This window comes from Penicillium arizonense (assembly GCF_001773325.1).
Source record: "Penicillium arizonense strain CBS 141311 chromosome Unknown PENARI_contig021, whole genome shotgun sequence".
NCBI lineage: Eukaryota > Fungi > Ascomycota > Eurotiomycetes > Eurotiales > Aspergillaceae > Penicillium > Penicillium arizonense.
Window position 1 is genome coordinate 398858 of NW_019173298.1, and position 13265 is coordinate 412122.

General features: G+C 53.3%; 5 protein-coding genes across 5 annotated transcripts; 4 read left to right on the plus strand and 1 right to left on the minus strand.

Annotated features, from left to right (window-relative positions):
- Nucleotides 1–75: 75 nt before the first annotated feature.
- PENARI_c021G12473 (uncharacterized protein) lies at nt 76–3096 on the minus strand (the record flags this gene model as incomplete). The annotated part of the gene is made up of 4 exons (XM_022635299.1): nt 76–2605; nt 2676–2806; nt 2922–2938; nt 3012–3096. The coding sequence occupies 4 exons, from the start codon at nt 3094–3096 to the stop codon at nt 76–78; spliced, it is 2763 nt and encodes a 920-aa protein (XP_022484883.1).
- Nucleotides 3097–3364: 268 nt separating this feature from the next.
- Nucleotides 3365–4405, plus strand: PENARI_c021G08452 (uncharacterized protein; the record flags this gene model as incomplete). Its single annotated transcript, XM_022635235.1, has 1 exon — nt 3365–4405. The coding sequence occupies one exon, from the start codon at nt 3365–3367 to the stop codon at nt 4403–4405; it is 1041 nt and encodes a 346-aa protein (XP_022484929.1).
- A 519-nt stretch (nt 4406–4924) lies between these two features.
- On the plus strand, nt 4925–6289 carry PENARI_c021G01519 (uncharacterized protein; the record flags this gene model as incomplete). The annotated part of the gene is made up of 2 exons (XM_022635155.1): nt 4925–5056; nt 5138–6289. The coding sequence occupies 2 exons, from the start codon at nt 4925–4927 to the stop codon at nt 6287–6289; spliced, it is 1284 nt and encodes a 427-aa protein (XP_022484959.1).
- A 1511-nt stretch (nt 6290–7800) lies between these two features.
- On the plus strand, nt 7801–10788 carry PENARI_c021G01705 (uncharacterized protein; the record flags this gene model as incomplete). Its single annotated transcript, XM_022635158.1, has 6 exons — nt 7801–7902; nt 7978–8410; nt 8463–9671; nt 9724–9907; nt 9959–10601; nt 10651–10788. The coding sequence occupies 6 exons, from the start codon at nt 7801–7803 to the stop codon at nt 10786–10788; spliced, it is 2709 nt and encodes a 902-aa protein (XP_022484856.1).
- Nucleotides 10789–11768: 980 nt separating this feature from the next.
- PENARI_c021G07364 (putative 3-hydroxyacyl-CoA dehydrogenase) lies at nt 11769–13015 on the plus strand (the record flags this gene model as incomplete). The annotated part of the gene is made up of 3 exons (XM_022635229.1): nt 11769–11832; nt 11882–12201; nt 12275–13015. 3 exons carry the CDS (start codon nt 11769–11771, stop codon nt 13013–13015), a joined length of 1125 nt encoding a protein of 374 aa, XP_022484934.1.
- Nucleotides 13016–13265: the final 250 nt, after the last annotated feature.

The window sequence follows — 13265 nt, forward strand, 5'->3', positions numbered from 1 at the left end:
GATTATTGCCTCCCAGCCTCTGCCTCCGGGCTAGATCATATACCATACTACAGGCAGTGCGCCTTGGCCAAGCCACTATTGGCCCGGATTCCGTGACAAGAGGGACTCAATGTCGCCCCAGTCCACAACGCCGGTCCCGTCCATCGCGAGCAATGGGTCCATCATCCAACCGTTTGCCTCCGGCTCCCCATCAAAGGACGTCAATAAGTTTGGCTGCCAGAAGGGATCTGATATACCGAGCCTCGGCACAATTCCGATACCATGTCCATGCTGGAAGTTAAGGGGCTCTTGCTGCGAGACTGACAGGGAGGAGGACGTGTCCAGCGATGCTCCTGCACCCGGAACGATTGCCAGGTTGCTCGCCCGGCCGCCATCTAAGGCGGCGTGGATAGAATCGTTGAACTGGTCCCGAGGGCCGCGAGATGCCTGCCGAGCCGTTCCCATCTCAAACAGAGCGCCGTTAGCCGTTGACCGATTGGTAGAACCATCAGCAGGCCTGATGTTATTCTGCCTTGATCCATCCTCGAAGATAGCCACGACGCGCGCGAACCGCTTCATCGTACTGCACTTGTTCACACGCATGAGCACTTCCCTCACTTGTGCGATCAGCCTGCGCAACTCCAGCTGCAAGTGCGCCTCGCGCTGGTCATGGTAGTGGCTTGCAGAGCTAGAAATCCGTAGCGACCGCAATATGAGCACCATAACGCCGCAGTAGGCGTAGAAGACGTCCATGGCCGATATGCCATTCACCAAGCCAAAGGAGTCCGCAAGCAAGATGAGCCGGCATAACTGCACGGCGTGCGCAACGCAGATGTCCGATAGCCGTTCTCCTACGGAGCCTTTATACGGGTCGGTTCTGGCCTCTTTCCGGCTCAGCAGGGCTGCGTGGTCTGGTTCACCCTGTTGCGTGGATGCGACATATCGGAGCAAAGAAGACCGCGTCACTAGAACGGCGATGTACCTGTATTGGAGGTGCAAGACCAGGGCAGCCCGAAGTCGAGGTCGGCTTTGCCAACCCATCATGGCCTTGAGATCTTGGAGTGACATTCGCGGCATCTCCTCGACGTCCTGGCAAAGCGGATCATCTGTCTCGCTGATCAACGGGATGTTTAACATGTGGTGGGAAGCCAGATCGTCCCTCCACGCCTTCAAGATCCGCAGCGTCTCCCTCGAAGACTGCTCTTGTCGAGCCAGACCGTCGATGTTGCTTCTCTCATTGGCCACAGCCAGCGTCTTGACGGCAAGGGATACCCTGGCCTTGGCCAGGATAACTTGCAGCCTCAGCGAAAGTTTCATGACCTCTTCGTCCTCATCCTGCCCACTGTCCAGCACTCCCTCGCGCGGAGGGACTATCTCCACATCCTCGAAGTCGTAGAACCCGCTTGGTCTCCCAAGGCTGGACGCGAGGAATTGCTCAAAGCCGTAGAGCGTGCAGAAGACGCGCTTGCGCACCTCCCTTTCCATGGGCCGAAAGTGCGACCCGTTGTCCCTGGCCCGGTGCAGACCCATGGCGAAGGAAAGGCGCATGGCAGTCCCAACTAGGTTCCAAGCCGCGTTACGCTCATTGTGATTATGAAGGAAAAGGGACAGAAGTAGGAGGGCTCGGACGTTGGAGAGGGTGCACTTTGAGATAAACTGAGGCAGGAGCTGGCGGGTAAGGCTGGCACAATGGTGACAGAGGGAAGTCAGATCCAGGTCGGTAGCGACATCGACAGAGCCAGTTAGCGAGGCGAAGGCAATCATCATGTGCAAACAGCCTAACCAGCCTGGTTCAGGTAAGGTGGGGGAAGGTAAATGTACAGCCGCTCGAGCGTGCTGATGATAGTACCGCCCCGTGGACATGAAGGTCTCGTATTCTTCCTCGAAGGTACCGCGGTGGAATAAGGGAAAGTCCGGATGGACGTTCTTGAAATATATTCGCATCAGAGAATCGAGAACGTGGCGAGGCGGAAGCTGCCTTCTGATCTCGTCGATGTCATTGACGGGAATGCTGGAAAAATCCCGGAAAAGAGCAGAACCCAAGGAGGCAGGGGAGCGCTTGTCAATGTCCTGGCTTTCATTGGCACCGTTGCCAATGCCCCCGGAAGGCAAAGCGGCAATCTCGCTCAGGTCACCATCTGCTTCCAGGGCTTGCGCTGCATCTTCGTCGGTGAACGTGGCCGTAAGGCGAGTGGGTGCCCGGGATCCCACGGCATCCTCGCTGCGGGATACAAGAAGTAACCTCCGGAGCTGGCCCAGAAACTGCAGGCTTCCAGACGGGCCGATGAAATGTTCTCGCCCGGTGGTGTCTCTAATGAGTCCGACAGGTTCATCTGTACAGGAGTTGTTTTCCTGAACTTGGCTGGAAGAGTGCCTTCCTTCATTCTCGGTATGTGTTCTTGGTGGCGGTGAAGAGGCACGCTGTGTTGGCCCAGCAAGGCCGTGGTCTCCAGCTTCGGTGAAGAAGTCTCTCACCAGCTCCTCTATCCTGGGTGATTCCCCTGATTTCTGAGATAGGTCCGGCATGACATATCCCATGCGCTCTCCCAGCCGGATGAGCTCTGGAACGGTGGAGATACCGTCATTAGGAAATGCACCACGTGCAATGGCCTCTAAGCATTTATATCTAAGGTGGGATGGCAGACATTGTCAATACGGGTTGGTCGCAGGAAAAGGTTGCCTAAATGTCCTCTTACCGATCACTCAGATCATCTACGCTGCCGTAGAACCTGGTCTTTCGCGGAAGTGTATAAGAGCATTCCAGGTTGTGGTCTTGGCACATGACACATCCGTGTCCTGATGGCAGTGGAACACATTTGCAGCGTCGCTGTCGGCATCATCGTAGGGACACCCAGGTGTCAGCTTACAGCCCTTGCATGTACGGGAGGCAACAAGGGGTTTGACCCTGATCCTCCTGCATCACGACATATCGGTGAGCTTACCTTTCGACAGAAGTCGCCTAGCGCAGGTCTCAGTACCGGGTCACTTCATACTCGCCTACAATAAGGCGAGCGGCAGACACGCAGACTTACAGCTATACGCGGATCGCTTCCGCGACGCGTCTGGGATCCTCCTCAGCCGGCGTTTCGGCGGCGCTGCTGCCGATACCTCGGCCATCACGTAGAAATGAGGTTGCGGTCCTCCGCTACTTCCGTCTCGCGTCCGATAACATGGTCGTCGACTGAGTCTCTCTTTTGCGTAGATGATAGGATAGATGACAGGGAGCCTATGCGAGTACTGCGGAGTCAAAGAAGCGTCGGAGCAATCAACCGTATGCACGTTGGAATAGGGGGATGACACGGACTTATATTCCCGGTTCATGCCCCTATTCCCGTTTATCAGCCCCGGGGAGGAATTGCGGGGAGACGGGGAAGCTTCCCCCCGCATGGCCCACTCTCGGCGCCGACATGGAAACATCCGGCAAAGTGGCCGACTGGTATCGAGTCTTGATCCGTTTCTGATCGTCAAAGTCACACGGCAGAATTTCTGTCATTACAACCTCTCACGTCTTTTGGCTCTGCTTTTCAGCTGGACGCAGCACGCGTCAATTGCCATGTCGTCTACACGCGAGTCCTTCACGCTCCCAAACGGGCGACAGATGGCCTATTCCCTGTCGGCCGGCGGTTCTTCCGATCGCGTGGTCCTTCTCTCTAATTCATTGGTCGAAGACCTGACATCCTGGGATCGCGTCGTGCCTGTGGTGGAAAACCAAGGCTTCCGCATCCTCCGCTACGACCATCCAGGCCATGGACGCTCGGGTGCACCTATTGAACCCGAATTGACCTCCATGACATTCGAGACCTTGGCGGACGACGTCTACTACCTTCTTAAACACATCAAAATCAACAAGTTGCATGCCTGGGTCGGCGTCTCGATGGGCGGCATCAAGGCCGTGTACTTCACCGCGCGCCACCCGGGCATCGTGAACAAGATCGTCGTGGCCGATGCCATCGCCGCTTCCCCGGCCGTGGCCGGCATCCCCGATAACTTCGCCGCGCGGGTAAGCGCCGTCAAGCAGTCGGGTTCCATCTCGGAGGACCTGTCAAACACTCGGAAGCGGTGGTTTGGTGAGGACTGGATGGCGAAGTATCCGGAGGAGACGGCGAGGATGGAGAAGTCCATGGCGACAACTACAATCCAGGGACTCGAGGCGTGCTGTGCTGCCCTTAGAAGCCCGTCTTTCGACCTGAGGCCGCTATATCCGAAGGTGGGACACGGCTGCGAAGAGGCGCTCATTGTCGCCGGGGAGAAGGATGCGGACCTTCCAGCCAAGATGCAGGAGATGCGGCAGGCTATCGAGGAAAGCCTCTGGAACCGTGGCAAGAAGGTGCCCGTGAGGATGGAGATTATCAAGGATGCTGGGCATGTTCCCTACATTGATGGTTTCGAGGACTTCTGCGAGATTATCACCAAATTTCTTGCCTAGATAGCACTCGCTCTGCTTCACAGTTATGAAATTTCTTTGTTTTCTTGCCAATCTAGACATTGCATTAAAACCAATTTGACACAAGTCATTCTTCAGCCACATTCCCGGAGTGTGTGATGTCCTGGTCCCGTATTGCTCGTCTTCGCTGTGGCTGGTCCGGGTAGCAAGTGCGCGCTAGTAGGTAAATAGAAGCAACCGTCGGGAGTTGGCGCCGACTAGGATGCTCTCCGACGACCTGCCAAGTGCGGCGAGGATGGGACAAGAGCGACACCCGTCGGGTGCAGTGTTCCGATGGCCAACCTCGATCCAGGGGAGCGGTTCCGCAAATACAGAGGATCGCAGTCGGAGAAACAAGGCGGTCTCAGAGGCGAACGCAGATCTCCGTCAGTCGAATTTACCATCATGAGTTCTTTCAAGTGATCTTACTTAAGATAGCGAATCGAGACATTAGATGACCTACTTGAGCAGACCGGGAGACAAACACAACCCAGAGAAATTCCTTTCCGACGAAATAACAAGATGACTCACGCGTCCAGATCATTGAACATTCTTATCGTCGGCGCCGGCTTGGGCGGCCTCGCGGCGGGACTGGCTTTGCAGACGGACGGCCACAAGGTCACAATCATCGATGCAGCTCCTGAGTTCGCAGAGGTAAGGTATCCCACAGCAGACCTTTTTGAACATGCTAGATCTCAGAAGAAATCAATTGACTAACACCGGAAGTTCGCACAGGCCGGAGCGGGAATCAGGATCCCACCCAACTCGAGTCGGCTGCTCATGCGATGGGGCGTTGATCTGGAGAGGATGAAGAAGTCGACTTCAGAGAGATACCACTTCCTTCGCTGGAAGGATGGCAGCACCATCTTCAACTTGCCCTTCAACAATATCGTCGAGACACACGGAGCGCCTTACTGGCTAGTCCATAGAGCGGACCTGCACGCCGCTCTGCTCGATGCGGCCCTGAAAGCCGGAGTCAAGGTCCTTACCAACAAGCGTGTCACGTCCTACGACTTCGAGGCGCCGAGCGCCACCACACAGGATGGCGAGACCTTCAAGGCCGATCTGATCGTCGGCGCGGACGGCATCAAGTCCATTTGCCGGCCCCTTCTTACCGGTCAGCCAGATGTCCCGCGAGACACGGGCGACGTCGCCTACCGGATTCTCATCCCTGGTGAGAAATTGCTGGCCGACCCGGATCTGGCCCATCTGATCCGTGACCCCTGCACGACATCATGGTGTGGCCCAGACGCGCACCTGGTCGGCTACCCGATCCGCAACGGCGAGATGTACAACATCGTCGTGTGTGCCACCTCCTACCACGAGACTACGGACGAGATCTGGGTTGTCAAGGGCGACAACACCGAGTTGTGCAAGCGCTTCGCCAGCTGGGAACCCCAGGTGCGGAAGCTCTGCGCCCTCACGGGCGACTTCATGAAGTGGCGCCTGTGCGACCTACCCAACCTCACCCGGTGGACGCACCCCTCGGGCAAGGTTGTGCTGCTGGGCGACAGCTGCCACCCGATGTTGCCTTACCTGGCCCAGGGTGCTGCCCAGGCGTTCGAGGACGCCGCCGTCCTGCGCCAGGTGCTCGCCCAGGACGTGCACATGGCCGCGGCCCTCCAGCAGTATGAGCAGATCCGCATGCCGCGGGCGAGCCTGGTGCAGGCCAAGACTCGTGAGCACCAGTACATCCTCCATGTCGACGATGGTCAGGAGCAGCAGGACCGGGACAAGATGATGGCTCTCGATGCGGCGGAGAACCCGGTCTTCTGGGGCTATGGCGACCGGAGAAAATGGCTCTTTAGTCATGATGCAGAGGTGATCCAGAAGGAAGGGGCGAACTGGAGAGTTGCGCTCAGCATGGATGGCGTACATGTTTCCTAGATTACTGTGGCAATGCCTTAAGGCTCTTTTATTCTTCAACCATCCCATCCATCCTTGCGTTTTTGCATCAGTCCTCGGCGATTCACCCCGTTTTTGTCCTCCTCATCTGATTACATCTCCCCAGCTTGGGCGACCGGTACGGCCTCTGTATTCTTTGAGGCAGCTGTAAGAAAATTTCACGTTGAAAGTTGAAAGACCTCAAGGCGACTTCCACAGTGTCGAAGCTCAACCCATGAATGTGACGTACGATGACTAACTGTTGGGATCTGGGTCACGTGGTCTATATAGAACTGAGCATTAGGTAGCCAGAGAGCTCGCTTATTTAGTCTCTCTCTCTCTCTCACTGTCCTTTTTCAAACCAATAACATTGACATATTATTGCTCCCTTTCTTATTGTCAAGAGTAACTCACCCTGTGCTCCGATCACTCCCCGAGGCGGCAGTTTTACCGTCACCTAGATTACATAAAAAGGCTCTTCATTGAGGAAATGATCTAATTATATATTTACTTCAGCGAACATACGTGTATTAGACTAGGGAAGAAATAAATAGATCAGTTGAGTCCACGTATACATCCTCAACAGCTAATCTCACGTGACGCACAGCCACGTCGTGGCATGTCGCCCTCTCTATTTTTCCTCATCCCAGCAGAGGCTCCCGCATACCCAATCGTGGCGGCAATTGTGGACCTCAGAGGACCAGTTGCAGCCTCAGAATTCAGCCCCTGGGAGACACGGCCGATCCTTTCCTTGCCTTGTCGTCATCGTCTGGCAGTCCTCGGGGGCCCCAGCCGCCACTCTGGATGCTTGGCACCCTCGTTGCCCCTACAGGGTGTCGCCCCAGCGTGTTTCAAAGAGATCGAAGGGATGAGCAGAATGTTCGAAGAGTGTGATGGGTCTGTTCCGTGGGCCAATGTTGAAGCGCATTGCGTTGTTGACCCGCCTTGGACATCCTCGACGAGTTACGTGCGCAGAGCCTCGGATCCCGGAGTCGAATTCACACCCGTACCATGGACAAGTGGGAGCAGCACAAAAATAGCACAAGGAGCACAAGGACAGCATAAGAGGGCTTACTAGATTCACGTTTTTCGGGCCTGCACAGGGGAACAACCAACCCCCTCTGAGTACGTTGGTGGATCTAGGGGAGGTTGGATGACGAACGACATACTGTATACTGCGCTGGAGTCCCCACTCGCCCTTTCACAGCCCATCATCGGCACCTCCAATCAAATTCTGCACCAAAAATATCTCCTGTCTAGCGCATCTTTGATACATCTTCTCCTGCACATCTCTCTACACTTCTCGACTTGGGAAGACTGCCCTACTTCGGAGATCTCTGGATAGATCGCCTGTCTCTAACACCACAGATCGCGATTACCGTTGAATGTGCTCAGGTCAGGTGTTGTGAATCGACAGTTCTGATCCGCGAGCTTCCTTCGGCTCCCAGACAGACTGCTTAGTTCTTGGTTTTTTTTCCACAACAAAGATCTCTTCCGCTGGGGAGCTGTGCACAATGTCTTTACCGCCGCGAGCAACTTCTCCCCATTCGCCTGTCTCGGGCAACTCATCTCATTCGCCTGGGGCGAGCGAGGCCAGTCTGTATGGAACTCGTGAAGTGAGTGAACCGCCCCGTTGAATCAAGACAACCTGCCATAGGAACACATGGAAAAGCTAACACGGTTCGTTTTAGCAGCAAGCCTACGGTTACGAAGAGAAGAATGATAACGTGGATAGCCAACAGTCCTTGCTTTACCGCAATCAACCCAGTCCATTTAACGCCCCCTTCGATGACCCATATGCCTCGAGCGATTCACTTCGTCGCTACACCCTCCATGATCCCGGTGTCACCATCTTCCCTGATGGCCCATATCAAGAGTCAGCGGGTGGGTTGAACCGTCGTTCTGGCATTGCATCGCCCATGTCAGAGACTCCGTCAGAAGCCTGGCAAAACCGACAGGCGCCTGGTTCCGGACTGCGCCGCTATGCCACCCGTAAGATTAAGCTGGTCCAGGGCTCAGTTTTAAGTGTGGACTACCCTGTTCCGAGTGCGATCCAGAATGCGATCCAGAAGGAGTATCGAGAGTCAGAAGAAGGATTCCCGGAAGAATTCACCCACTTGCGCTGTACGTCTGCCAAATGCGATTTCAGACCAGAATTGAAACTAATCCGATACAGATACGGCGGCCACTTGTGATCCCGACGAGTTCACTCTACGGAACGGATACAATCTGCGACCGGCCATGTACAACAGACACACGGAGCTTCTAATTGCGATTACCTATTACAACGAAGACAAAGTTCTGACAGCCCGGACGTTGCACGGCGTCATGCAAAATATCCGGGATATCGTCAATTTGAAAAAGTCCGAATTCTGGAATAAGGGTGGTCCGGCCTGGCAAAAGATCGTTTGCTGCTTGGTTTTTGACGGAATTGATCCATGTGACAAAAACACTCTTGACATGCTGGCAACGATCGGCATCTACCAAGATGGTATTATGAAGCGCTCCGTCGACGGACGGGAAACCGTTTCTCACATTTTCGAGTACACCACACAACTGTCGGTGACCTCCAACCAGCAATTGATCCGGCCTCAGGGCAACGAGTCGACCAACCTTCCTCCTGTCCAGATGATCTTCTGTCTGAAGCAAAAGAACAGTAAGAAGATCAATTCTCACCGTTGGCTATTCAACGGTTTCAGTCGCATCCTCAACCCCGAAGTGGTGATTCTTATCGATGCCGGAACTAAGCCCGGAAAGAAATCGCTTCTCGCTTTGTGGGAATCGTTCTACAACGATAAGAACTTAGGCGGGTCTTGTGGTGAGATTCACGCGATGTTAGGAAAGGGATGGAAGAACTTGATGAACCCTCTGGTCGCCGCGCAGAACTTTGAGTACAAAATCTCCAACATTCTCGACAAGCCACTAGAGAGCGCCTTCGGATACGTCAGTGTGTTGCCGGGTGCCTTCTCTGCGTACCGTTATCGCGCTATTATGGGTCGTCCCCTCGAGCAGTACTTCCACGGTGATCACACTCTGTCGAAGCAGCTAGGCAAGAAGGGTATCGAGGGCATGAATATCTTCAAGAAGAACATGTTCCTTGCCGAGGATCGTATCTTGTGTTTCGAACTTGTCGCAAAAGCCGGCTTCAAATGGCATTTGACCTACGTGAAGGCGTCTAAGGGTGAGACCGATGTGCCGGAGGGCGCAGCAGAATTTATCAGTCAGCGTCGCCGATGGTTAAACGGTTCATTCGCTGCTAGTCTGTATGCTATGATGCATTTCGGACGTATCTATAAGAGTGGCCACAACATCCTGCGGCTGTTCTTCCTTCATATCCAGATGATTTACAACTTTGCTGGTCTTGTCATGACTTGGTTTTCTCTCGGTATGAGACTCCGTCTCGTGTTTCCATGAAATTGTTACTAACCAATCGCTAGCTTCGTTCTGGTTGACTACTACGGTTATCATGGATCTTGTCGGAACGCCTAGTGAAGCCAACAAGAATAAGGGATGGCCCTTCGGCAACGACGCCTCTCCGATCGTGAACAACTTCTTGAAGTATGGTTACGTTTTCTTCTTGATGCTGCAGTTTATTCTGGCGCTAGGAAACAGACCTAAAGGGTGAGTTTCTGAATCAATCTATCTCGCAAGGTTAAATACTGACTCGGTTAGTTCTCGTTTGGCCTACACGCTCTCGTTTGTCTACTTCAGTATTGTTCAAACCTACATCATGGTCTTATCGTTCTACCTTGTCAAGAATGCGTTCACTGGAGGCACCCTTGACTTCTCTTTGGACGATGGTGTTGGGCATTTCCTTTCTTCATTCTTCAGTTCTAGCGGAGCCGGTATTGTTCTGATCGCCTTGGTTTCTACCTATGGCATCTACTTCATCGCCAGTTTCTTGTATATGGATCCTTGGCACATGTTTACATCTTCCTGGGCGTACTTTGCTGGCATGACCTGCTCCATCAATATCTTGATGGTTTACGCTTTCTGCAACTGGCATGACGTTTCTTGGGGTACTAAGGGATCCGACAAGGGTGACTCGCTACCCGTCGCTGAGACTAAGAAGGACGATGCCAAGTCGAACTTCATTGAGGAAGTCGATAAGCCGCAGGCCGATATTGACAGTCAGTTTGAATCGACGGTCAAACGTGCTTTGGAACCATATGTGGAGCCAGAAGAGAAGGATGAACGGAGCATGGATGATGGTTATAAGGCTTTCCGTACCAACCTGGTGTTGATCTGGATTTTCAGTAACCTGATTCTCACGTTGTGTATCACCAGTGAAGGCATCACCCGTTTCTGTCTTACGGTATGTTTCTCTTCCCAACTTAGCTGTTCACCCTAACTGACACTTACAGAACACATCTACGGTTCGTACCTCCAAATACTTCGCTGCTATTCTATGGACGACTGCCGGTCTGTCGATTTTCCGCTTCATTGGATCGCTGTGGTTCTTGGGCAAGTCTGGTATCTTGTGCTGCGTCTCCCGCCGCTAGAAAACTTCTGGGTCTTGCGAGCCAGCTGTAAATATTTCCATTTGTCTTGGCTTTGGGATTTTGGTTGCCCTTCCGGAGGGCTTGGTTTCATAGGATTTCGTTTGGTCTTGTCCGGTATTCCCCCACATCTGCAGCTGGATTGGCATTTTGTGCTTCATGGTGTACCATGTATATTGGGCGAGTGTTTTTTGTTTTGTTGCATCTACGATAGATCTAATTTATCGAGCATTTCACAAATACCTGCGCTCAGATCCCTGTGGCGCTCTAACTTCCCGTTTCCCCCCACAACACCCGCATATGCACCCCAGTCGTATTCAGCCAGCCGGCCATCCGAGTGAAACGCACGGGTTATCTTACATGTTCAGTCACTTTTTGACAGGTTTAGGCAGCTATCACGAGCAAAGTACTACGGCCAAGCATGAAAGACCTCGGACCACAGACATCCGAGACGCCCCCGGGACTGGCCAAGGAAACCTAGAAGATTAGCGGCCATACAAATGATGCTATTCAGAGTACCGGACACTGATAGTTCCTAGGCTAGTTCTCTGCCGTGTTTGCACAAAGTTTTGGCGGTTTCGTCTCTGCTCAGCGTCATGGTGTCCCCGCATTGCCCGCATTGTCCGCATCACCTACTGGATCAAACCTATCAAGCCGGGATATCGATGTCTCTTGTTGGCTGCCAACCCCGAGCCCTTAACGTTCGGCTGAGTTGCCGTTCCCCGCGTCCAAACTCATGGCAAAATTATGTATTCGAACATATGCTGCTTTGAGTTCGCTTTGATCCAGGATTGATGAGGCATTTTCATCCTGTCCCCCTGGCCAATAATCACCAGCGCAATTGGACTCTATAAAAGCAACCCTGATGCCCCCCTCCCCCGCGCGTTGTCTTTCCTGTTCGCATATCTTTTGCGCTACTCAGATCCACGGTCTTCGCTCTTGACCCACTTCATCGTCAAGTCTCCGCATTGATTGACCTCCTAATGTCACGGTATATCCCCAAAATTTCTTCCGATTCCCTCCATCGCAAGGTCGTCCTGATCACAGGTATGCTACACTCCAAGGACCCCGTCCTATTATATTAATTCGGCTCCAGGTGGTGCCAATGGAATCGGTGCTTGTCTAGTGAAGCAATGCTTGGAAAGCGGCGCCAATGTCTGCATTGGCGACTTGGATAACATTTCGGGTGAGCGTCTGCTAAAGAATTGTCACGACAACTTCCACCCAGAGGAAGAGGATATGCCCCCGCGGGCAATCTTTCAGACCACCGATGTTACGAACTATCCATCGGTGCTGGCGCTGTTCGATCTGGCTTTCAAGACCTATAAACGCATCGATCATGTCGTCTCTGCGGCAGGGATCGTAGAAATCGGCAATTGGTTTGACTTTGAACTCACGCTGGAGGACGTTCGCCAGGTATGTGCAATAAAGCAACGGCCATGGTTGCTTGGCCTGTCCATGGTGTCCCAAAGTAATGCTTTTTCTCAAGACTCCAACCCATAAAGTCCTGGATGTCAACCTCCTTGGCTCCATGTACGTCTCTCGGATCGCATCTGTATACTTGCGTCACAACCGCGGAGCCAACTCCGATCGGTCTATTCTCTTATTCTCCTGTGTCTCTGGTTTCAAGGAGAGCCCATCCCTCTTCATCTACCAGGCCTCCAAGCACGGTGTCACTGGGCTCATGCGCTCCCTACGCAACTACATCTCCTCCCCGTATAAGCATTCCCTCCGTATCAACACGATATGCCCATGGGTGACCCAGACAGAGAGCATCAAAAAGGTTGAGGCACAATGGAAGAATGCTGACCTTCCAACCAATACCCCGGACGAGGTTGCTACGGTGGCCACTGGAGTCTTGAATGACCAATCACTCAACGGCACATCCATGTTCGTTGAAGGAGGTCGTTCCTGGGAGATCGAACACAATCTTAACCGACTGGAGTCGGAATGGTTGGGCGAAGCTCCGTCTAAAGTGCTCAGATTGGGCCAACAGCTGCTCGCTGACGGGGCTATCTGGACTGCCCCGGAGCGAGCCCGGAAGAGGAGCAGCGTGTCCTGCGGAATACCACCGGGTGTGCCTCTCCATAAGATCAACGGCCTCTCGAACGGCTTAAAGAATGGCATCTCCAATGGCGTGAACAACAGCATAACGAATGGAACAACCAACGCATTGCCCAACGGGCTCGCCAATGGAGTGCTTAACGGAGCCACGAACGGGATACATTAAGGTAGAGAATGTCAGTTCAAATTTACGGATCTTTGCGACCGCCCAAGCCAAGTGCGAGATGTATTTTGACCAGTCTTACAAGGGTTACATATGGTATAGTGTAGATGGACGGCTTTTTAGTGTCAAGATTGCCATGCGTATACAGCCTCTAACTCCTTTGTTTCAACTCACTTTATCGCCAGACGATGGAAAAGCAGACGATCGATCAATGGACCGATCGGATATCCCCGGAATCCACTGTCATGCAGAT